Genomic DNA, 22,983 nt, shown 5'->3' on the forward strand with positions numbered 1-22,983 from the left:
AACAGCAAGCAAAGGGAGCCCTGGCCAGCCTTGACTCCCATTCAGCAGCCCCAAGGGCTGAAGGCAGTTCTACCCTAGGCTTAGGAAATGAAGTCTTTACCTTGGTCTTGGGCTTCAGACACCCCTTGCCCCTTTCACCCCTATCAGCCCCACCCTTCCTACAGGGTGTGTTATCCAGAGGCCAAAGGGACGTATCTACCAAAGCCTCAGCCCTCCTTCAGAATTCGTTGCTTTTGTTCCCCCAGTCCATCACAGACAAATATGTGGTCCTACTTTGTGTGATTAATACACAACTCGCCCCACTTGTGACTCAACCCATGAGTTTAAAAGCACTCAACCTAGTTTGCACCCTGCTCAATCAGTAAGTTCAGTCAGACAAGTCTGCCTTTGGATGTTCTGGCAATGTCAAGTTGCTATAGAAATTTGTAAATGCTTTCACTCAGTTCTTATACGTATCCCACAGCAGAGAGTAACAACAGTTTGGTCCCTGGAGGACACCGAGTAGCACTATTCTAGGCTCTTCTGTGGGCACTGGGACCCTGGAATCCAGTCTGAATCACACCAAATCCAAATCCACACCAAGCCTGCTTCCAGGGTCTTCATGGGCCTGTTTTCCTGATCTCTTCTGCAGGTGTACACTGCCCTAGCCCCAGGCTGTTTGCAGGGAGGAGTGGGCAGAGATGAGACATGTGTACTGTGGTGTTCATACACATGCATCTCAGGCCCCTTTAGGTACAGGATGGAGAACAGGTGGGAATGGGAAGAGCAGGGGCAGGCTGTAATTGGTGGAGGAAGGAAGCCACAAGGATTTGGGGCAAGCCTAGCTGCAGGAATCCATTTCTCTGTTCACCTTGAATCCATCACAGCACTCCAATGTGCTGAGGCCTGACAGTCAGGGAGCTCTGGACCAGATATTTTCCACTGTGACTTTCAATGTTTTGAATTCTGATTTCTATCCCATGGTCACAGTTGAAAGCTCTTTAGCTTTTGGCAGAGCAAGTGGGTGACACACAGATAGGTGTTCTGCGGACACTGCCATCTCACTGTGTGGGAACTGCAGTCTTAGCAACTCTGCCAGTCAACACCCTCCCGCCCTTGATATACAAAAATAGACTCTGCTTCCGATGCCTGCCCCATGGCAAATAATTTCTCAACACCCAGGGAAAGGATTTTGTTTGTTTTTCTTTACGTTTGATTAAAAGCAAGCCCAGGCAAATACCCCAAAGGAAAAAGAAACAAATGACTTTACAATTAAAATATAAACCTACACAATTAGTCATTAGGCATATAAATAATATAACATCTTTAGTAAATCAAGAAGCATTACTCCAAGCAATGAGATACTTTATTTTGCCTCTTAAATTGACAAAGATGAAAACCAGAAAAGAAAATATTCAGTATTTGTCAGGATTTAGGGAATATTGCTGTCTTATATACTGTTGGCAGATGGTCAACAGAAGACAGACTTGTAGAGGTACATTTGAAAATATATTGCAAAAGACTTAAAAATGTACATATCCTTTGAAATCTTGAAAACATTGTTTCATAGTCTTCTTATGAAACAATGTTTTCATAAGATGAGTGAAAAGTTGATGTCAGTCTCGCTCTTGATTTTTTTTTCCTCTTCTGAAGCTGTCCTTGATATCATTGATGTTCTGAAACTTCACTAAGGTCTGTCTTAGGTTGGGCTTCTCTTTTTACTTATCTTGCCAAGTATTTGGTAGCCTACTTCAAATTGAGGTTTCACATCTTTCTTTGGTTCTAAGAAATCTTTATTATTTCTGTGAATATTGCTTCCCCTCAATCTTCTCTAGCCTCTCATGTAAAACTCTTATTAGATCAAGGCTTAATTTACTGGATTTCTATCCTGCATTTCCTAATAATGTTCAGCCCTCTGTGCTACCATGGAGAATTCCTTGCTGCCCTTTCAGCTCACTAAACTGCTGTTTCTGTCTATCGTGTTATTCAGCTTCTGTATTGAGGGCTTTTTCTTTCAACATTTAAGATTATTATTTCAAATATCTCTGATTGAACATTTTTGGGTAACTCTTGTCCTCATTTTGTGGTTGTATTATCTTCATTCTTCTGAGCAGATTGACTACACTTATTGAAAATTCTTTTCTGAATACCATATTAACTCCATTTCTTTTGGGGATCTCCATTGCAGAGTTAGTTGTCTCTTTTTTATGATGTTGGCCTTCCTCAAATGTTTGCTCACTCTTGTTTTTGTACTGGTTTTTGTAACTGAAGTTTCCTGCTAGAATGTCATCTGCATCTATTTGAGAGAGCCATTTGGAGAGCAGGGATGGGAACTACTATTGGCCTAACTCTTGGCACTATTTTCAAAATATGAGTCTCCTTAACTTGGGTTTTTCTTTCTCTCAGGTGTCTCCAGCTCCTGAGAGCACTGCCCTTCTCTCTAGTCCCTGCCACTCACAGACTGCTCTATTGTTGCTGACTGGCCTCAGCAGGTGGAAGAGTAGAAAGGCTGGGCTACCTTGCTGCTCCTTGCCTCCCTGTAACTATGGCAGAAACTCTGTCAGCTTCTAACATCATGCTTGGCATTCCCTGTCATGCTTCCTGGGCCACCTTTTCTCTTTCCAACAAGATTCTGTTCATCCTTTATTAACTCCTCAGTGTAGTCCTCTCCTTTTCAGTGAGGCTATTTATTTAAACTTCTATCATTTCTTGGCATTTGTTGTAAAAGGCACACATACTCAGTCCAACACTTCGAGCTGGAGCTATTAAAAAAAATCTCTGTATTGGCCGAGCATGTTATCTCATGCCTGTAATCTCAGCACTTTAGAAGACTTAGGTGGGAGGATTGCTCAAGGCCAGGAGTTCATGACCAGCCTGGGCAACATAGTGAGACCCTGTCTCTACAAAAATTAGCTGGGCGTGGTGAAACGTGCCTTTAGTCCCAGCTACTTGGAAAGCTGAGGTGAGAGGATCGCTTGAGCCCGGGAGTTTGAGACTGCAGCAAACTATGATCATGCCACTACACTCTAGCCTAGGCAACAGAGTGAGACCGTCTCTCTAAAAAACAAAACAAAACAAAAACCCAACATTTATATAACCTTCAAGCCAGTAATCCCACTTCTAGGAATTTATCCCAAGGAAGTAATTTAAAATAAAGCTTTAACCACAAGGCATTTCATCACAGTAGGATTTATTACAAAAATGTGGAAACAAATATCCAAGCAAAGGGGATTGGGTAAATAAATGATGACACAGACATGTGAAAAATAATATGGCAGAATATTTAATGGTATAGAAAAAAGTCATCAAGGTATCATTAAGTAAAAATTTCAGGTTACAGAACTGTTTTAAAATCTCCTTTTTGTAAAAAGCATACATGTTCTTATAGAAAATGGTAGCTCTGCATGGTGGGATTTCTGGCAACTTTTGTTTTTTCATTTTGACTATCTTTTTCTCCACCATTTTGGGATTGTTTGCAACATCTGCCATGTGCAAGCTTCTGGTTCCATCCTCTGCTTACCTCCCCCAGGCGTGCTGGAAGATGGACTGCCCTCCAATGGTGTGCCCCGATCTACAGCCCCAGGTGGAATACCCAACCCAGAGAAGAAGACGAACTGTGAGACCCAGGGCCCAAATCCCCAGAGCCTCAGCTCAGGCCCTCTGACCCAGAAACAGAACGGCCTTCAGACCACAGAGGTAGGGTTGCAGCCACAGAATGAACTGGGGACTGGAGAATGGGGGCAGGGCTTGCTTCAGGGCAGAGCCACCGAGCAGCTGTGTCCAGGGAGGGACCAGGGATGGCTCACCTTGGAAATAAAAAGTCTCTACCCCACCCATGTAAAAATTGCTGCAAACCCCACCCCAAAACCCTGCCTTGAGGGTTGCTGCTTTTTGTTTCCATGTGTATGTTTGCTTAAGCACAGCTTTATTCAAGGATCTTGTTTTCTGTGGCCACTGTCACCATGTTGATGGTGAGGACTGTGCTGGTTAGAGGAACCAGTCTTAGGCCAGGCAGCTGGCCAGTCTCAGGGCTTGGCAGGGTGGGGAGTGGGCAGAGGAAGGAAAGAGAAGACCAGAGTGGTTGGAAACAAGCCTGGCATTTTACTCAGGCCCTCCAACCAGGTGGGCAGTGGAAGGGCCCCCAAAGGTGGCTCTCATAGCAGAAAGTGGTGACAGCATCATCCCCAGACTGTTGGAAGAGGCAGGGCAGTGATGTCCCTGGACGTGGCTGGCATCCTTTCTTTTCTCCCAGAGCTATTGTTGGGAAGCTCCTCTTATGGGTACAGGAGGGGCAGCCCAGAATGAGCACTCTCAGTAGGCTGGGCTCAGGCATCTGCAGTCTCTTCCTCTTCCACCCAGTTCCTCCTTCTGACTTCCTTATCTTCCCTATGCCCCACCTCCTTCAAAATCCGCTGCTTACCCTAGGCTCCATACCCATTTTCTCCTATCTCTTCTGTCAAAATGATACTGAACCAGGTTCATTCTGTCTGTGCACAGCAAACCAATCACTGTGACAATGGGTTTTGCAAAAGAGAAAGTTTATTCATGAGGCAGCCAAGTGAGAAGGCAGAAGAACAGATCCCAAATCTGCCTCCACAAAGAGGGTTTAGGGCTATCTATGAGATAAAGAAGCCAGGTAATCTAAGGCATGGGGAAAGATGATTGGCAGTGGGGGATAATGAGATAATCAGTGGTCTGTGCTTGCCTAGTCATGGTTCATGGCTCTTCACAGGACTCATATTCAGAAAATGGCTGTGTTTGCATGATCTTCAGGAAGAGTTTTGGCCTTCTAACTTCAAAAGGTCACCTCTTGGGCATTTCTACAAACCCAGTTGAAGGGTCAGTGATCTCAACTGGCTTTAACTGGACAAGAGCTAACCCCAAGTTCCTGAAAAACAACTTTAAGCAACTGTTACAGTGGTGATCTATATGTCAGATATGTAGTTTGTAACAAAGCTAGTGGATTGGTTAGCTATGGGACTTTCAGCTATATAGGTTTTAAGATTAACTAGAAGTAAGTGATTAAAAGCAAGCAATGCAGGTTAAGTTTGATAGGCTTAATCAGGTTAGCCCCCCATTCCAAAAACTTACTGGTCCTGTCCCCTAGGGCCAATGCCACCTGTTTTCTGAGAGTACAACTCATTATCTAATGATGGAATTCTTGCTCATATCAGTGAGTTGCCTCTCTAAGTTTTGGTCAGAAAACCTGTTGCAAATTCATCTCTAAAGCTCATTAACTAAGGGCCTTTCAGAAATGACTTAATCTCCCAGAATCTCAGGTTCATTATCCACACAATGGAAATAATACCAAAATGAGTGAACAGATGGGCCTGTTCTTATAAACTAGGATATAGATAAGAATGGCAGTAAGGATTAACAGGGAATAGTTAGGCACACAGCACCATAATCTACTTAAACGAAACACTAACGGTGGCCCTGCAGACACTGGAGAAGGTAATGGGGGGTGTAGACTTCAGGGTTGTGGTGTCCTTCCTAGAGTTTTGTATTGTCTACTTTGCCTGTGCATAAGCTGGCCTTCTAGAGACCTAATCATCATTGCCATCTCTCAAGACAGTCTGGACCCACAGAACTATGTAAAGAAGCTTGGTGACTGCTCTACCACAGGCCCAGATATTTGTCTTCTAGTCTCCTTCCCACAGTTGTGCCCTTACCCTCTGAGCCAGGATGAGCCGTGGTCAAGAGGAAGCAGCTTTGCCTGGTGGATGGCATGATCCATACACTTGTTTCCCCACCTCATTTCCTGGCCCCCTCATCCATCACTTTAAAATTGTGTTTTGCAGTTTACAAAGTGCTTTTAAGTCTACTGGCTCCTTAAGTTCCCCTAAGAGCATGGTGAAGTAAGCATTATCCCCATTTTATAGACAAGGAAACTGAGGTTCATTTGATTGAGTTACATGAATAAGGCCATGTAAGTGCTGTAGAAGGTTGTTGGTAACTTTAAATTGGAAAAGGTTTCTATTAAGAAGATAGAACATAAGAGCTTCAAGTACATTTTAAAAATGAATAGTGTATTAGTCAGTTGTTACCTCAATAATGCTGCATAACAAAACACAGCAACATTCAGTTGCTTGAGACAACACCTCCCCCCACCCCCACCACTGCCACCATGGTCAGCTGTAACTTAAATAGGCTCAGTCTGACTTTTCCAGGGCTGTCTCAGTCTGTTCCATATATATTATTCTGGAAACCAGGCCAAGAAAGCAGCAGCTTTCTGGGGTATATTCTTATGACTATGGCAGAAACCCAAGGGGGCAAAACCAAACTGCTTGAACACATTTCATGTCTCTGCTCACATCATACTGACTAATATCCCATTGGCCAAAGCAAGTCAAATGGACAAGCCCAACTTTAAGCAGGGAAACATACTCTGTCCAAAGTGGAGAGAGAGCAAAGAATTCGGAGCAATAATGCAGGCTACACATACTACATACATACTACCACATACTACATACATACACAAAAAATAATGCAGGCTACACATACTACATACGTACTACCACATACTACATACATACACAAAGAAATGCAACTCATAACTTCAATGAATTCTTATAAGGTGGCACATCCATGTAACCATCATGCAGATGAAGACATAGAACATTATCACCAGCCCAGAAATCCACAATGTCTCCATTCTTCTCACCCCTAGTATTATAGATCAGTTTGGTTTATCTTTGAGACTTTTATAAATAGAATCATACAAGTGTGACCTTTTTCATGTCTGGCTTCTTTTGCTCAACATTATCCTTGTGAAAATCACCCATGTTGTTCTGAGTTGCAATAATTTTCTCATTTTCATTGTTATGTATATTTCCTTATATGAATACACTGCAATTTAACCATTTTACTTGATAAACATTTGGATTGTTTCCAGTTTGGGGCTATTGTGAACAATACAGCTTTTAATGTTTGTGTGCATGTCCTTTGGTGGATAGCACTTCTTTTGGGAATATACCTAGGAGTGGAATTGCTGGGTCATAGGACAGGAGTATATTTGACTTTCATAGGCATTGACAAATAGTTTTCCAAAGTGGTTATGCTGCTTTATACTCTAACTAGCAGTGGTTGAGTTCCAGTTATGGAACAAAAGAATTAAAAATCAGTAAGTTGTGCTTAGTCTGTCTTCCTTGTGGTAGCAACAACTTATTTATTTATTCATTTATCTATTTATTTATAGATGGGGTCTCACTCTATCACCCAGGCTGGAGTGCAGTGGTTCGGTCACTGCTCTCTGCAGCCTCCAATGCCTGGGCTCAAGTGCAGCCTCCTAACTAACTGGGACCATAGGCACGCACCACCATGCCCAGCCACTTTGTTAATTATTTGAAGAGAGGAGATCTCACTATGTTGCCCAGGCTGGTCTCAAACTCCTGAGCTCAAGCAATCCTTCTGCCTCAGCCTCCCTAAGTGCTAGGATTATAGGTGTGAGCCACTGCACCTGGCCACTACCAACTATTTATTCATGTGTGGTCTAGGTATGACATAGGGTGCTGAGCACTTTGTTATATTATCTCTTAATCCTCACAATAACTCTAAAATGTTGACATTGTTGTCTCCAATTTACAGATGGGAATTGAGACTCAGATATAGCTAGGGAAAGCACGCCCCCATGCCACACACACACACACACACCCCACACACATTTTGGGAGCTCATGGGCCTTTAAAATGGGGCAGGCAGAGTCAGCCCCCATAGGGCTTCAGCAGCAGTGGAAACTGTCACAGGGGAGTGATGACCACACACACCTGCCCAATGCAGCACCCCTGGGCAGATGATGCATATCGATGAGCAGCCTGTGCAGCTTTTGTTTTCATAATTAAATGAACATGGCTGTGTTGTAACTATTTTCAAAATAAGATCAGGGAGCTGATAACTTCAGTTTTAAGGGTTTATATTTAAAAGATAATCAGTGGTCTTCACATCCCGAGACCTCACCAGTCACTGGCCATTCTGAGTCCCTCAAAGGCCAAGGCAAAGGTTTTCTGTCTAAGATGTTAGTTTAGAAGCTAAGTTTACCTGTGATTGATGCTTCTGTCAGCAGAGCTACCTTATACCAACCCTCAGGCCGGCTCTCAACTGCCTACTATTTGCCCAAAGAAAATACTTTTCTTCCTATTCTCTCCTGGGCCTTTGATATACTGTTTTTTTCCTAGTGTGTCTCTTAGACTCTGGGCCAAAGCTTTGTGCATTTTCAGTATCTGGTTCAGTCAGTATCCACTTGCCTCTTCCAGTCTTCCATTGAACCCCTATATGAGCTATTAGCATTTCACCACACCCCCCTTAGGCACCATCAGGCCACCTGGTTGGTGGTTTTTTGGCATTTTTTTAAAGCTTTCCTTCTCTAGAAGACCCCTTTCATGAAGCATGTGTCCTCATCCACAGGCCTACTGCAGTGCTGCCATTCAGATTTACAAAACAAATTTGTATGTGAAAGGCAATCCTTGCCAGGCCTGGAAAATTTTTTCATCAGTTCCTATAACTACTCTTAAGATTCCTTCATCAAATGTTCATTGAGTGCTTTCTAGGTGCTAGGCACTGTTCCAGTGCCAAGGATCCAGGGGTAGAAAAGACAGACATGGCTTTTGATCTGAAGCAGCTGCTAGTTTTAATGGAGTTGGGTTGGGAGCCAAATAATATAGAATAAATAAAGCATTTAGACTCTGAATGGGCTATGAAGGAAGTAGAAGGTCACTAGTCAGGGGTAGCAGCTACTCTATTTAATGCAAGTGCCACCTCACATTTAAACTGTTTTCCGAAGGGTGATGGGGCAACTAATGTTGCTTATGGCTGTGAGCGATAGCACCTTGTGTTTGGAGCCCTTCTCCACTTCATGTCCCATCAAACAAACCATATCTTCCTTTTTGTCAATTTCCTCCAATCCCCCCACCTTATGCCTGGTGTTAATAGGTTGTTAACTGGCAAGAAGATTGTGGCAAAAATGATCTTTCATAAATTGGAACTGACTGTCTCGGTGGGGAGCTCTTTCTCTTTCTCTATTGCACCTTGATTTCCCCAGTCATTTGGGGCCTTACTGACTCCACAGTGTCTGATAAATCACTGGCGTGGTCTCCTTCATCCAGCTCCCTACCTGAGCTCAGCAAACAACACGAGAGGCAGCGCTGTAGTTGCTTGTCTTCTCCCGCTATTTAGTTGTTCAGGAACTTTGGGCTGCCTCCAAACATTTACTCTCTAACCTGAATGTGCCATTTCCTTAGGCTTAGGACTCTTATTCCCCCCCTCTCCAACCCCTTAAAATACCTCCTCAAGTATTCAGCTACAGTAAAAGTGTATATGTGGCTATAGCTCAAGTAGAAAAGGCTCTGACATGTGGCTGGCCTTGCAGGGAACCCTCCTGTCTTCAGAAGCTGCATATTTTCAAGTTGCTTTATTATTCTTGACAAAGTGACCGGACCGTGCTGAAGGAATTAGCACAGGGACTGATTCTCAGCCAAGGAGTTTTCTCCTCCTCCTCCTCCCCCCTCCCCCAGTGTCTGGTCAACATCATTGGCAAGGCCTGGCCCAGTCTGGGAAAGACAGGTGAAGGTCCACAGAGATATGAGACCTGATCAAGACAGGAGGTTAGGACCAGCCCAGGATTTCTCCTGGATAAGACTAATATAAGACATATCAAGGGAGAGTTTGGAAAGCAAATATGAGTCTCTCCCAGAAAAACAAAAACAGACATTAAAAGGAGAGAGCGAACAACAGAAACCTCTGGGAAAACCAAAGAAAGGGAAAGCTATTAGAAGGGCACCTTGGCGTCCTCTCTAGTGCGAGCCTGGGGAAAAAAGGAAGGAATTTAGCAATACAGAGATGTGCACCTACCTACTGGCTGCTACCTCTTGTAGAGATTTGTAAGACTCGGTATTCATGTAAGGGTCTGCAGTCAAACCAGTTCAACTGGAAGGCTCTCAGGGCGGAGACTGCCTTATTTTTCTTTCTATTCTTCCCTTGAATCCTGAGCCTACTTCAGGGTTATGAACCTAACAGGTACTCGCTACCTACGTGTTGATTAACTGAGACAGCCTAGTCATCACTCAGATTAGAAAAGGTTCCCATAGCTTCGACCCCACCCATCCCAGCTCTGCACCACTACCCTGTGATGACTGTTCTGTGGTTGCCCAGTTGCTTTTCTAAAGCAGGTTCTGCTGCCTTCCTAATATCTGATCTTCTATCTGAGGTTCAAGTTGAAAAGCAACAACTCCTTTTGGCACTTGATACAAACTCCCGGGGTAAGTCTAAGTGTAGATGGGGAAGGGGGCTGTGGTCTGCATAGAATGTGCTCCAGGCTTGGAGGATTCTTGAGAGTTTTACCTGCAGCATAGTCTGACCCCTGCATTCTGAGGCTAGCAGCTGGCCCTTGGTGGAGTTGCTAAGATCAAATGTCCCCTGACTGACCTTGCATTAATGCCGTACAAATTCACAAAGCAGCAGCAAATAAATTCACAGAATTTGAGAACAATTAGGGTGTGTTATTGTGTATCTTCCTTTCATGAGACCTGTCTGAAAAGAAGTCAAACATCTTGGAGTTGCAGCTGCCAAAGCTCTCGTCTTTAATCTTTTGGGAAGGAAGACAGGATAAAACTAATATTTTGAAGTGCCTACAACGTGCCAGACACACTATGACATCATTTTTAACCCTTACAACTCTAAAAGGTAAGCAGCATCATTTCCTACCTGGGAAAACAGAGGCTCAGAAATTAGATATCTGGTCAACATGGCCCAAGGAGTCATGATTTGGCTGTGTTCAAATTCAAACCCAGGTCTGTCTCCATCTAAGCCCCAAGTTCTTCCTTCCCATTATCTGAAACTTAATTGTGGAGAATTTACAGTGAGCTTGGCAGAGTTGTGAGAGAGGGGATATGAAACCTGGGGCCACCATCTTTAGTTTGACTCATCACCCATATTGACATTGGCCTTGAGTTAATTGCATTTGCCTGAGTGGTTTCAGCTGCCTCACTGGGAAAGCGAATACAGTAACATTCCCACCTGTCTCTCAGGGATGGGGCAAGGGATGATTAATCATGGATGTAATTGAAATCTTGTAGGAAAGTTCTGGGACACTGAGGCAGGGCAATGCACACAGTTTCTGTTCCCAGGGATTTTTCTTTTCTTTCTGAAGATTTATCTTCACACATGTGTTCATGGTCAAATTACTTATTGAGTGTCTATTATGCGACAGGTACTAAATTAGAGTGTGGCGATACTATAATGAACGAAATAGACTAGGTTCCTACTGTCTTGAAGTTTACAATATGAGGAGGAAGTAAAAAAGAAGTGAAAAATAAATGCATAATTTAAACTGTGGTTAAAGGCCAGGAAGGAAGTAAAGAATATAGGGAGAGAGAATAACAGAGCCCTATGCTTCTATATGCCTAGAAAATCCCTGCAACATTCCATAAGAAAATATTAGCCATAATTATCTCTGGGGAAGGCACTAGAAGCCCTTCTCTACTCTTTGAATTTCTTTTTGCCATAATTATGTCTTCCTTTTATAATTAAAAATACTACTTATACAGAAAAATTGGTGTCTCACACATCGTAATCTCAGAAGCCGTGTTTTTCTTTGTTGTCTGCGAAGAACTATGAAAAGGTTTGTATAATCCCATGTTAGGTACAGATATATTTGTGGAATTCAAGCAAAGCTGAGAACATCTTTATTTCCATTTGGGGGTAAAGTGAGTAAAGGCTGAACAAAGGTAGCTGCAGTCTTGAATCCAGGTCTCCAGGAGCAGCCAAGCTGTCCCAACCTCCACAGGAAATGGGCTGATTATTGACATCTGAACCCCAAGATAAACAAGTCCATCTGGGTCAGAGACTGCCAAGAGGTTATCACGGTCAATCTGGTTACCCTTGAGAAATGGCAGACTACTTTTAATTAAAGAGGCAGTATCAAGAAGACTAAAATCTATGATTCATGGGGTACTAAAGCTGCAGAAATTAAAATGAGGTAAGGAAAGAGTTGAAAAGCTGTAAAACTAGGTGAAAAACCAAAGGTGGCCCATTAACAAGAGTCAATGGTGATAAAACTCACAAAACAAGAATGTTAGAAGTAGAGGAAGGATTGGCACGGCTGCATGAGAGAAAGGTGCTAATTAGGTTCCTCTCATTATGGAATTGGGGACCATACTTTTTTTTTTTTAAAGCCAATAATTGCAATAGAAACACATTTTCTTTTCCTGTCATTAAAAAGGGATGGGGGCGTGATGTTAAATAAAAAGGTTTGGCTGGCTGAAAACTACATCAGAGGGGAAAATATGTTGTATAAAGCATCACAGGCACTGAGGGACAAAATGGTGTGATTGTTTCTTGTATTTATGTTGCTCTTCTCAGCGGAGGGCAAAACAACTCACTTCTCCAAACTTCTAGATAAAATATCTGGCATTGTAGTTCTTTTTCTCATATTCTTTCTCTCTCTTGTTTGGGCTTGAAATCTAAGGTTTTTGAGTTGTAACTAGATTGTGTTGATGAAAAGAGTCAAACTCTAAAATATTTGAAGAGATTTATTCTGAACCAAATATGAGTGACCATGGCCCATGACACAGCCCTCAGGAGATCCTGAGAATATGTGCCCAAGGTGGTTGGGGCACAGCTTGGTTTTATATATTTTAGGGAGGCATGAGACATCAATCAAATACATTTAAGGAATACATTGGTTTGGTTTAAAAAGGCGGGACAGCTCAAAGCAAACTGGGCAGGCAGGGGGCAGGGGCTTCCAGGCTATAGGTAAATTTAAACATTTTCTTGTTGAGTTTGTCTAAAGACCTGGGATCCGTAGAAAGGAATTTTCAGATTAAGGAAAGGGATTGTGGAGACCAAGTTTTATTGTGTAGAGGAAGCTCTTAGATGGCAGACTTTAGAGAGAGCAGGTTGTAAATTTTTTACAGACTTATAGAGGTGGCTGGCTCTTAGTTGATTATCTCCTGGATCTGGGAAGGAAGGAAGGAAAACAAAGGGGAAAAAGGATTCTTTATAGAATGTGGATTTTTCCCACAAGAGACTCTGTGGGGCAATTTCAAGATATGTCAAGGAAATATATTTTGGGGTAAAACATTTTGATTTTCTTCCTTGTTATGCCAGAGTCAGACTGGAAAGTAAGACACAATATACAGGGTCAAACAAAACCTATCTGATGAGAATTTATGGTTTGTAGGTCATGACTCCCCAGGCACCTTAGATAGGAATTTGGGCAAGATAAAAAAAATCAGAGTTTAGTCCTCAATTGCAACGACTACCAACCTCTTAAACATCCTCATGGCTGCTTTTGGTTGGGTACTTTTCTGGTGATGTCTCAGATTCAAAAGCTTCTCTTTCATAAAACATTTCTGAGAAAATGCATTGTTGTTCTAATTGTTTAATTTGCTAACTTAAATGCAGTGTCATTAGTTGAAAGTGGATTTGTTTATGGCTTGGAACCTTTTGAGCCCATATCATGGGAGTTACAGAACTCTAGTTTATCCTTTATCTGGAAGCACAACTTTTAGAGTTATTGTTGTTGCCATTTAGAAGTAGTAGTAGCAGTAGTCATCATTTCAGTATAATGAGGCTTTATATTTTAATTTGCTGTTTGACTGACATCATCTTTTTACAAATAAAATTAATGATAATGGCTATAATTGAGGTGACTAACCGTCCTGGTTTGCTGGGGCCTGAGTAGGTTTCTGGGATGTGGGACCTTTAGTTTTAAAACTTTTTGGCAGGCCGGGCGTAGTGGCTGGCTCACGCCTCTAATTCCAGCACTTTGGGAGGCTGAGGTGGGCAGATCACAAGGTCAGGAGATTGAGACCATCCTGGCCAACATAGTGAAACCCTGTCTCTACTAAAAATACAAAAATTAGCTAGGCGTGGTGCACGCCTGTAATCCAGCTACACGGCAGGAGAATCTCTTGAACCTGGGAGGCAGAGATTGCAGTGAGCAAAGATTGAGCCACTGCACTCCAGCCTGGCGACAGAGCGAGACTGTCTCAAAACAAAACCAACAAAAAAACTTCTCGGCCCTGGATAAACCAGGATAAACTAGGAGAAGTTGGTAACCCTCTCAATATTATGTGACATACTTAATTCTCTCAAAGAAAAGTAAAAAGCAGGCATTATTTGCTTCATTTTTCAGATAATAGAACTGAGACTCAAATGTCAAAGCAACATGTCTTGTTGCAGCTAACTGGCAGCAAAGGCTTGCTCCATGCCCAGGTCTATCTGGCCCCAAAGTTTGTGCTCTGAACATTTCCATTGTGCAGGCTTATAATATACAGATTTAAGAAATGACCCTATTGTAATTGGGATTACAATTATATATATATATATATCTGTGGCTGTTATAGGAATGACTACTTTGTAACCTCTTAAATAGGCTTGGAAATCCAACTACTGGATTTTTGCTTAGATTTTTAAGCTTAGAAGTGTAGGCTGAAATAGCTTTGTATCATCTGTGTGTCATCTTTAATAAACTTTTGTGAAATCTTACCAACAGTCTTTTCTAAAGAAAAGGATTTCTGCAGTTTGGAACATTTCCATTTCCATTCTGGAAAGCCCTCTTACCTCCCACCAATTTGAGGGGAATGCTGCACTCAATTTAGCTCACTTTAAAGAAGGCCTCTGCATTGTAGTCCATGCCCCAGTCCTCAAAGCTATTTAGTGACACCCGAAATGGAAGACAGATGGAATTGGTCTCATAATCACCACGGTTTTCTTTAGGAAACAGAATCACTGCCTTCTTTTCCTTCACAACGCTTTGTGTGTGTGTGCATATGTGCATGTGCATCTGCGTGCGTCTGTGTGTGTGTGTGGTTTAGCAGGCATGGGGCAGTCCAATGTGAACTCAGAAAATGAAGTAACTACTGTTGATGAAAAGAGTCAAACTCTGTAAAATATCTGAAGAGATTTATTCTGAGCCAAATATGAGTGACCGTGGCCCATGACACAACCCTCAGCAGGTCCTGAGAACATGTGCCCAAGGTGGGCAGGGCACAGCTTGGTTTTATGTATTTTAGGGAGGCATGAGACATCAATCAAATACATTTAAGAAATACATTGGTTTGGCTCAGAAAGGCGGGACAACTCAAAGCAGAGTGGGTGGGCGGGGGGCGGGGCCTTCCAGACTATAGGTAAATTTAAATATTTTCTGGTAGACAATTGGTTGCGTTTATCTGAAGACCTAGGATCAATAGAAAGGAAATGTTCAGGTTAAGATAAAGGATTGTGGAGACCAAGTTTTGTTGTGCAGAGGAAGCTCTCAGATAGCCGACTTCAGGGAGAGCAGGTTGTAAAATGTTTCTTATCCGGCCTAAAAGGGCACCTAGCTCTTAGTTGATTATCACCTGGATGTGGAAAGGAAGGAAGGAAAAAAAAGGAGGGGGAAAGTGGATTCTCTATAGAATGTGGATTTTTCCCACAAGGGATGGCTTTGCAGGGCCATTTCAAAATATAGCAGAAAAACGTTTTGGCGTAAAATATTTTTATTTTCTTCCTTGTTATGCCAGAGTCAGATTGCAAAGTAAGTCACGATATACAGGGTTAAATAAAACCCATCTGATGAGAATTTATGGTTTGTAGGGCATGACTCCCCAGACCCCTTAGATAGGAGTGGGCAAGATTAAAAAAATCAGAGCTCAGTCCTCACTACTCTTCGAAAGAATGCTTTAAAGGACAGGAGGAGTTACAGACAAATAACAAGAGATGCTTAGTTTCAAGGTTGTGTGATTTTATCAGTTCTCTGCTTTTGGGGAAAAATAAGCCCATAAAAGTCTTTGCTAGCCCTGGTGCCAGTTCAGGCTCAGAAAACCTGAGCGTAAGACTGAGCCCTAAATAGTATTGCCTACTGGTTGTTAAAGCAAGGGTACGCTGACAAGTGTGGTGCATTTATTCATACATTCACTTATTCAAACAAAGTTAAACTGAGAGCTTATGATGTCTCAGAACAGTGCTAGGCACCGGGAACACAGAGGAAAGCAATGACATCCTATCTCATGAAATCAATAGATAAGACTAAAATTATGTAGAGTCAAAATTATCCTTAAATGTTCCTCAAATCACCCATAAAGTATGATCTTAGGTTAGGTTCCCTAAACGCAGAACCCGAGATAAGGATGTAAGTAATTGAAAGGATGCAAGTAATTCTCATGCAAGTAATTGAAAAAGTACCCTCAGGTGAAACCTGCATGGTAATGGAGGAAGCAGGGCAGGGCAGAGGATCAGATTCAGCAAATGTGTGAGTTCAGTCAGCTGAACAGCTCTAGTCTAGACTCAGCCTGATCCCACAAGGAGCCCTGGGGCACGCAAAGCACCATGGATTTGTACCCTCAAGAGGCAAAGGGGCAGCCTTTTGTATCCTAACAATCAGGCATGGGATATGGGCCTCTCCAGGACATGGGCCTGTTTGGCATCCCTGGAGGAGGTGGCTCCAATCAGATGAGGGCAATTCTCAAAAGAAGAGTGTGCTGTGAGCAGTTAGCAGCCAACAGTCACAGCAGCTGGGAGGGTGCTCTGGCAGAGTAAAGGGAATCTAGAGAGGGGTGTCGCCATCAGCTACACAAGGACACAGGATTTATGTGACATGTTAGAAACATACATATCGTTTGTTAATAAATACAACAGAACAATGGATTTTTCTTCATCAGTGCAATAGTTTACCATTTATTTGGATCCACTACAGAGGAAGTAGTTTGTGTTCAGGGGCCATGTTGTTTGAAAAATGTGCATCTCTCAACACCCAGCACAAGGAGGTGCTCATGCCTGGAGCGGTGTACCCACAGGATCTGGCGCAGGCTATGTTCCCAGGAGGCAGACCGAGATGTCATTATACAGGATGTTAGGAAGTGCCCTTGAGGCCAACACCTGTGGAAAGGGATGATGGAAGCAGGAGTGGGTTAATGGAGAAGTCCAGCCACAATGCAAGCTGACAACAGCTTCAGCCACCCCTGCCCCATGCAGCTAAATGGCTTGTGGGAGCTGACCTGTTTAGGGCCCAAATGGTCAGACCTTTATGCCCTTCCATTTACCTGCACATTGGGCCATCTTGGGAAGGGCATGAACTTGAGTGAGGTGGCTCTCTGCAGCTGATGCTGTCCCCAACTGGAGGCTATTTGCTGACTGTTCTCCCTGCAGCGAGGCAGCAGGTCCTTTCTGGAATGGGGCTGGGCAGCAAATAACTGTATCCATGCACTAGTGGAGGTGACTCACGGGCTCACTCGTGTTCACCCCCAACACACAATCACAAGAATAGGCACAACACTGCCCCTCACCAATGTTGTTTTCTCTTTCGGGGGATGGAGAGTCAGGGACTGGACACATACTTAAAGAACCTACAATTTAATTAATGCTTTAATGTTCAATATTAATTCAGAACTTTTGTCATTGGTTTATCCTTAGTTAGAAGTGGATAGTCTATCCTACTTTTTAAGGTTATTTTTTTCCCATTTTCATTTAGTGACAGTCATTGTACTAAGTACCTTACATGCATTACCTTATTTAATCCATACAAAAACCTTATGAGAGAGATAATATTATTATTCCCCATTTTACAGATAAGGGTTAGAGAGGTTGGAAAAACTTGCCCATAGTGAAATCATATAGCCAGTATTTGAACCAAGTCTCTCTGACTCCAAAGCTCAAACCCTTAACCACTCTGCTAAAGCCAACTATGAAAACTTTCACATTACCCTTTGATGGACCATAGCTTATTCACTCATTCACTCAACAATGTTTTAATGAACATGCCCTATTCCAGGCTCTGTGCTGTCTTGGTATTAAAGATTCAACAAAGAAACCTCTGATAGGAAGCATATGTGCATGCATTCTTGTGGGTCATTCTTCCTGACTGTGTGTGTGTGTGTATTTGTGATAATCTCAAGAGATTAATGCAAATTGTGAGGACTTTCGCATATTTCTGTGAAAGGAAAATAAAAATCTCAGGACCCCAAACTCACTATGGAAAGGGAAAAGTTAAGCTTAGGAGCTAAGTCACCCAAAACTGCCTTCCATTTTGTTCCTACACAGATAACTGCAAAGATAGAAGGCCACATACCTTCCAGGGGGACTCCCTCACAATTTCTCACAAAGAAATTCCTTGTGGGCCCTAAGATCTTTACCCTAAAACAGAGTTCTGTTGGATTTCACCCCATGTAAATTAACAGCTTATCTTCACAGGTATGGGACAAAGACAGGACTAGGAGTCATCCCTCTGCTCACTTGGGACAAATGCATATTTTACTCATTAACTATTCTATGTTTCTTTTGTCTTATGTAAAAAATGCAAGTTCATTGAGCATGAGACAAATTCATATTTGAGTGTTCCTCTATCCCCTCCTTTCACACATAAAATGTGGATTCAGTGAATGCTCATCAAAGCCTCAAAAGAATGTAACTGTTTGCCCCTTTTCTCTACCCTCCCTTTTCCTTTCCTCTTTCCCCTACTGCCCACTCTTTCCCCCTTAAATATTGAAGTCCTCAAACCCTCTTTGGGAATTTTTGCACAGATCACAAATGTTCCTGTGATTTGTGTTCCTTTTTCCCAGGCACATTCTCAACTATGGCACAATAAACCTCTAAATTGATTGAGACTTGCCTCGGTCATTTTCTTTGGTTTACATTTCCTAGTAACTCAATTCACTGTTTTCAACTTAACAGGCTAAAAGAGATGCTAAGAGAATGTCTGCAAAAGAAGTCACCATTAATGTAACAGATAGCATCCAACAGATGGACAGAAGTCGAAGAATCACAAAGAACTGTGTCAACTAGCAGAGAGACCAAGCAGAAGGGCAGACGGACTTCTTCAGTGTCCTTCACGGCACTGGATCCCATCAAAGAACCTTGAAGAAGTGGCTACCCCTTGCTGGACCTGAATGCTACTCAGTCCCTGGCAAGACTGTCTTACCTGGCAGCAAACTGCTGCCTGATTTGTTGGGACCTTCTGAGCCTTCTACTTATCATGTAAATGTATTGGCACAGTGCTTACATATGTTAATAAACTGCAAATGTGCAGTTCAGTTTGTCTCTTTGCAACTCCTGTAATACAGTCTGGTGTAAAAGTAGTGAGTTAAAGCTACAGGTCAGTTTATGAAACAGAAAAGTAGGATTGCATTTTCAGGGTGAAAGAGTCACACCTTAGTGCTAAACTCTCCTGCCTATGATAGTGTGTTCTGTTTCAGGCAAGCTTATTCTTTCCTTCTTTCATTTTAAATATTATCATTACAAATCTTACCAGGTTCACTTGAAAGCTGGCTTTCATCCAACTCTAAACCCACATATTGAAAAAATCAAAGTACAGGAAAACTCCTTATTATCCTTGTTTCCTTAGCTTGGTATGAGACAGATCAGATCCAGTTTCCCATGCACCAACCCACTGCCCATGGCATGTCTTTGGGAGGTGTCTGTGAAGCAGTCATACCTGCTCCTCATCTGCCTGGAAAGTCCTCCTATTCTGGTGTCCATGTTGGCCTCCAGTCCTTAATGTCACCATGCTTGTGGCCAATGCATCCAAATAAGGATACCCCTCAGGGCTCAGCTAGACATTGCAATTTTGCATAGCTTTCCAGTTCCCTTTGCTTGTCTTCTTGACTGTCTTCCCTCTCTATCGGGGTCACTTGCAATTGTTAATCAAAGATTGAGCACTGCGTAGGAGAGGGAGATGATCCAGAGATATGTGGCAGCAGGCATGGCTTCCCCTTGGCCTCTCTGTACACTGCCCCAGGACTGTCATTTTGGCATCTGCAAAGGAATCACTTTAGAAAGCCAGCACCTGGTTGATGTGTATTCACACTGACATTAGATTGATGTGCACTGCATTAGAAATGAGGTAGCTGACACAGGAAAAGGATGTTTTGATAGGAGTAATTTTCTAGTATGTCTTGAAACATGTTCATCTGGAAGTATTTTCCTCCAAAGTAAAGCAGTATGATTTTTCAAGGATTGTTAACATGCCTGGGATTGGGAAAGATAGGACTAAAGTTGTGCCAACTATACCAATAAATTCCATGTTTAGCAGAAATAGGCAGCCTATTGGTGTTATGTTTATGTAACATAGTCCAGAGAACTGACATGCAGGTCAAAAGTCAGATACGCAACCTCCTTATCTGCTAACTCTGTTATTCTTCAAACACAAGTGGGTAGTGTCATTTTTCCTTCCTTCCTTCCATTGGCAGATTGTATATTTATTCATTAAACATTAAATGTCCATCCTGTGCCAGGTACTATGCAGATGTTGAGGGATTTGGCATCTGGTTAGTCATGACTATCTATCCTGAATCTAACAGTGACTTCATAACTAGGAGACTGAATTAGACCCTTAAGGTATAGTGTGTGTTGCAAATCACTCTGCAGTGGAATCTTTTATATTCAGGGTAGGTTTGTGTCTTAAACTAGATGTTCTAATCACTGTACAAGACTTTACCATACACAAAACTATAGTTTTTCTAAACCTTCATCATTTTGTGATTCTTTGAGAAAGGGCTTTTAGGAACTTTATGTTCTAAAAAATGTTTTTAATAATAATAAAATAAAATAAAAACCTGTGATTCATATGTCCCCACTGGCATTACTCAGCAGGAGCCCCCAGCTGCCAAAGGTTGGCAGTGATCCTGCGAGTTCAAGGGCTCTTTCTCCCTGGGGATGTGCTTTGTGGCTTCTCTTTACAGCTTTGTTTCTGCATCAGTTCACTGCTGCATGTTGTTTGGAATTTATCACCTTAGGAAAGTGTCTCTGTTTTATATAGAAACACTTTCTCACTTACAGGGGAGAAGGAAATGCAGGGCATATGATCTGGCCCTCCCCAGAACGATCTGGATTTCACGGAGACAGCAACCAGAAGTTAAACCATGTGACTAAAAATGCATCTGGCTACTTTTTCATGTGTGTATGAGACAGAAACTAATCCTTACTATCCTATTAGGATAACACTTTTCATTGCAAAGTTTGTGGCAATAAAGTCATTAATTTTAAACATATATGGGCAGTTACAGAGAATCTTTACTGAAACCTTAAATTTGTATGCAGAGCTATTTAGACTATTTTTTAAAAACGAAGATCTTTTATATAAGTGATCCCTGTGAATCCTCCAAAAAGCCTTGTGAAGTAAGTAAGGAGAATGCTGTTAGCACCAATTTACACTTATAGAAATATTTATAGTCCAGTCAACTAGTAACTTTTGGTGCAGACATTCAAGTTGGGGAAGCCTGTCTGCAAATTCAGTTCTTTTCCTACCACCACATGGTGCCAACATGGCAAGAAGGTCTGGAGTAACTGGGAGTTGAGGCCATTTAGAGGGGAATTGTCATGGAGCCTCAGGCTGGGCTGAGTCCAAGTCTAAAAGGACAATTTGGGTGATTGGAGGGGGCTAGAGAGAGAGGATTGAAGAGGGCTGGTAGTGAAGGCAGTGATTGGAAAGGGCCAGTGAGTTCTCAGGGAGTTTGGGTCTGGTCTAGGCTCACTTATCCCTCCAGAGAGAGTGACCTTGACCTGTTGTGAGAGGTCAGAACACTGAGAGGGACTTTATAATTCAGAGAAAATAGAAATTGCACCCCTTGGAATAACTGCTTAGACCTAAAGGTAAGGGAAGCCAGGGACCTCCCATGTTGCTGCCAATGTCCTGAGCATGGCTTGGATGTACAGGTAACAGACAGCAGCCCCTCACCCTTTATTCATGGCCCACTTTCACAGTGCTTTCCACAACCCACCCCCACCTCCCAGGGTACCTGAACACACTCCCGTTTGCACTGCCTGTCTGAGTCCTGCTAACCTGCATCTGTTTTTGATCCTCACCAGCCAGACTTGTGGGATGCCCCATGTGACACTGAAGTGCATCCCATTCACATTTGCTGCTCTAAGCAGGGTTCACAACACTGGCAGCTCCTCTGCTGAAATCAGGTGACAGAGCTGCTGTGTTTAGCTGTCATGGTGTCAGAACTTAGGAATTTCACATAAATAGCCAGCTCTGGCATAGACTCCTACTTTAGAACTCCAGTATCCATCCTTCCCTTCTTTCTTAGTTGAGCACATGTCCACTTAGAACAAACATTACACTTTCCAGCCTCCCTTGCAGCTAGAAGTTGCTGCATGATTAAGTTCTAGACAATGAAATGAAATATAAGTGAGGCATAGAAGCGTCCAGGAAGTCAGGCCCTTTCTTTCCCCTTTTGCTTCCTGGTGTGCAGAATGAGGAAGTAATGGCTGGAGCTACCTCAGTCCATTGGGCCATAAAGTAACTTCGAGAATGAAAGCCATGCCAAGATGAGCAACAAGTTAGAAGAAGCATGAGTCCCTAATTCCACTGAGCTTCATGAGTCTTGGACTATATACCCCAAACCTCTTTTTGTGGGAAAGAAATATACTTCACTTCACTTAAGTTGCTGTTTCAAATGATTACTCACAGCCAAAACTAATTCTTTTTCTTTTCAAGTCTGAGAAATTGAACAAAACTAATTCTAATTTGTATGCATGTACTTGCATCTTTCAAAAAATTGGAAGATCACTCACCCTTGGGGTCTTGGCTGCTTGGCCACATCTGGCTGGAGCTGATGAGTCTGCATTAGCTGGAGCTGGGGGGTCTCCAGATTGTGATGGTCCCTACCACTCATCGTGGTTTACATATGGTAACCTCCCCATTTCTGTTACCTGCCAGAACCGAGAGACATTTGAGATTTTAACTCCTGCTCCACTGTATGTTCCCAAACATGTTGTTTTCACACTCTTTTCAGGAGTCATTGAGATATATAAGGTCCTTTCCTCCTGTTTCACCAGTCTAGAAAGTGGCCAATCTCAGGAGAATTTTCTGAGCAAATTATGAATATTACCTAATATTTAAAATCATGCATTCACTTGCTCATTTATTTAATTCAAATATATTTACTGAGACTCTTCAATGTGCCAGAAGTTGGGATGTGGTGAAAGATACAACAGATCTGGTCCCTACCCTCACGGAGATGGCAAAATAGTAGAGGAAACAGACAATAACAACATAAAGAAATAAGTTATTACAGTAACTTAAGATGG

General features: G+C 42.5%; 1 protein-coding gene and 1 long non-coding RNA gene across 5 annotated transcripts in view; one reads left to right on the forward strand and one right to left on the reverse strand.

Moving 5' to 3' along the window:
- The window catches only part of BAALC (BAALC binder of MAP3K1 and KLF4), an 84,727-nt gene extending 63,788 nt beyond the window's left edge, over positions 1 to 20,939 (forward strand). For 2 of the 4 annotated variants that reach the window (XM_055286956.2, XM_055286957.2), the window contains 2 exons: positions 3,509 to 3,675; positions 18,625 to 20,939. In XM_055286956.2, the coding sequence (XP_055142931.1) occupies positions 3,509 to 3,675; positions 18,625 to 18,735 (278 nt within the window). In that variant the 3' untranslated portion in view covers positions 18,736 to 20,939. Of the gene's footprint in view, positions 1 to 3,508; positions 3,676 to 18,624 lie in introns of those variants that run through there. The other 2 variants (XR_008659051.2, XM_055286958.2) reach the window with 2 other exon arrangements.
- Positions 16,603 to 22,983, reverse strand: part of LOC129486691 (uncharacterized) — a 71,964-nt gene continuing 65,583 nt past the window's right edge. The window contains exon 3 of the long non-coding RNA XR_008659054.2: positions 16,603 to 16,833. This is a non-coding gene — a long non-coding RNA (uncharacterized lncRNA). The remainder of the gene's footprint in view (positions 16,834 to 22,983) is intronic.

Source organism: Symphalangus syndactylus, chromosome 7 (genome assembly GCF_028878055.3).
Source record: "Symphalangus syndactylus isolate Jambi chromosome 7, NHGRI_mSymSyn1-v2.1_pri, whole genome shotgun sequence".
In the NCBI taxonomy this organism is placed as follows: Eukaryota; Metazoa; Chordata; class Mammalia; order Primates; family Hylobatidae; genus Symphalangus; species Symphalangus syndactylus.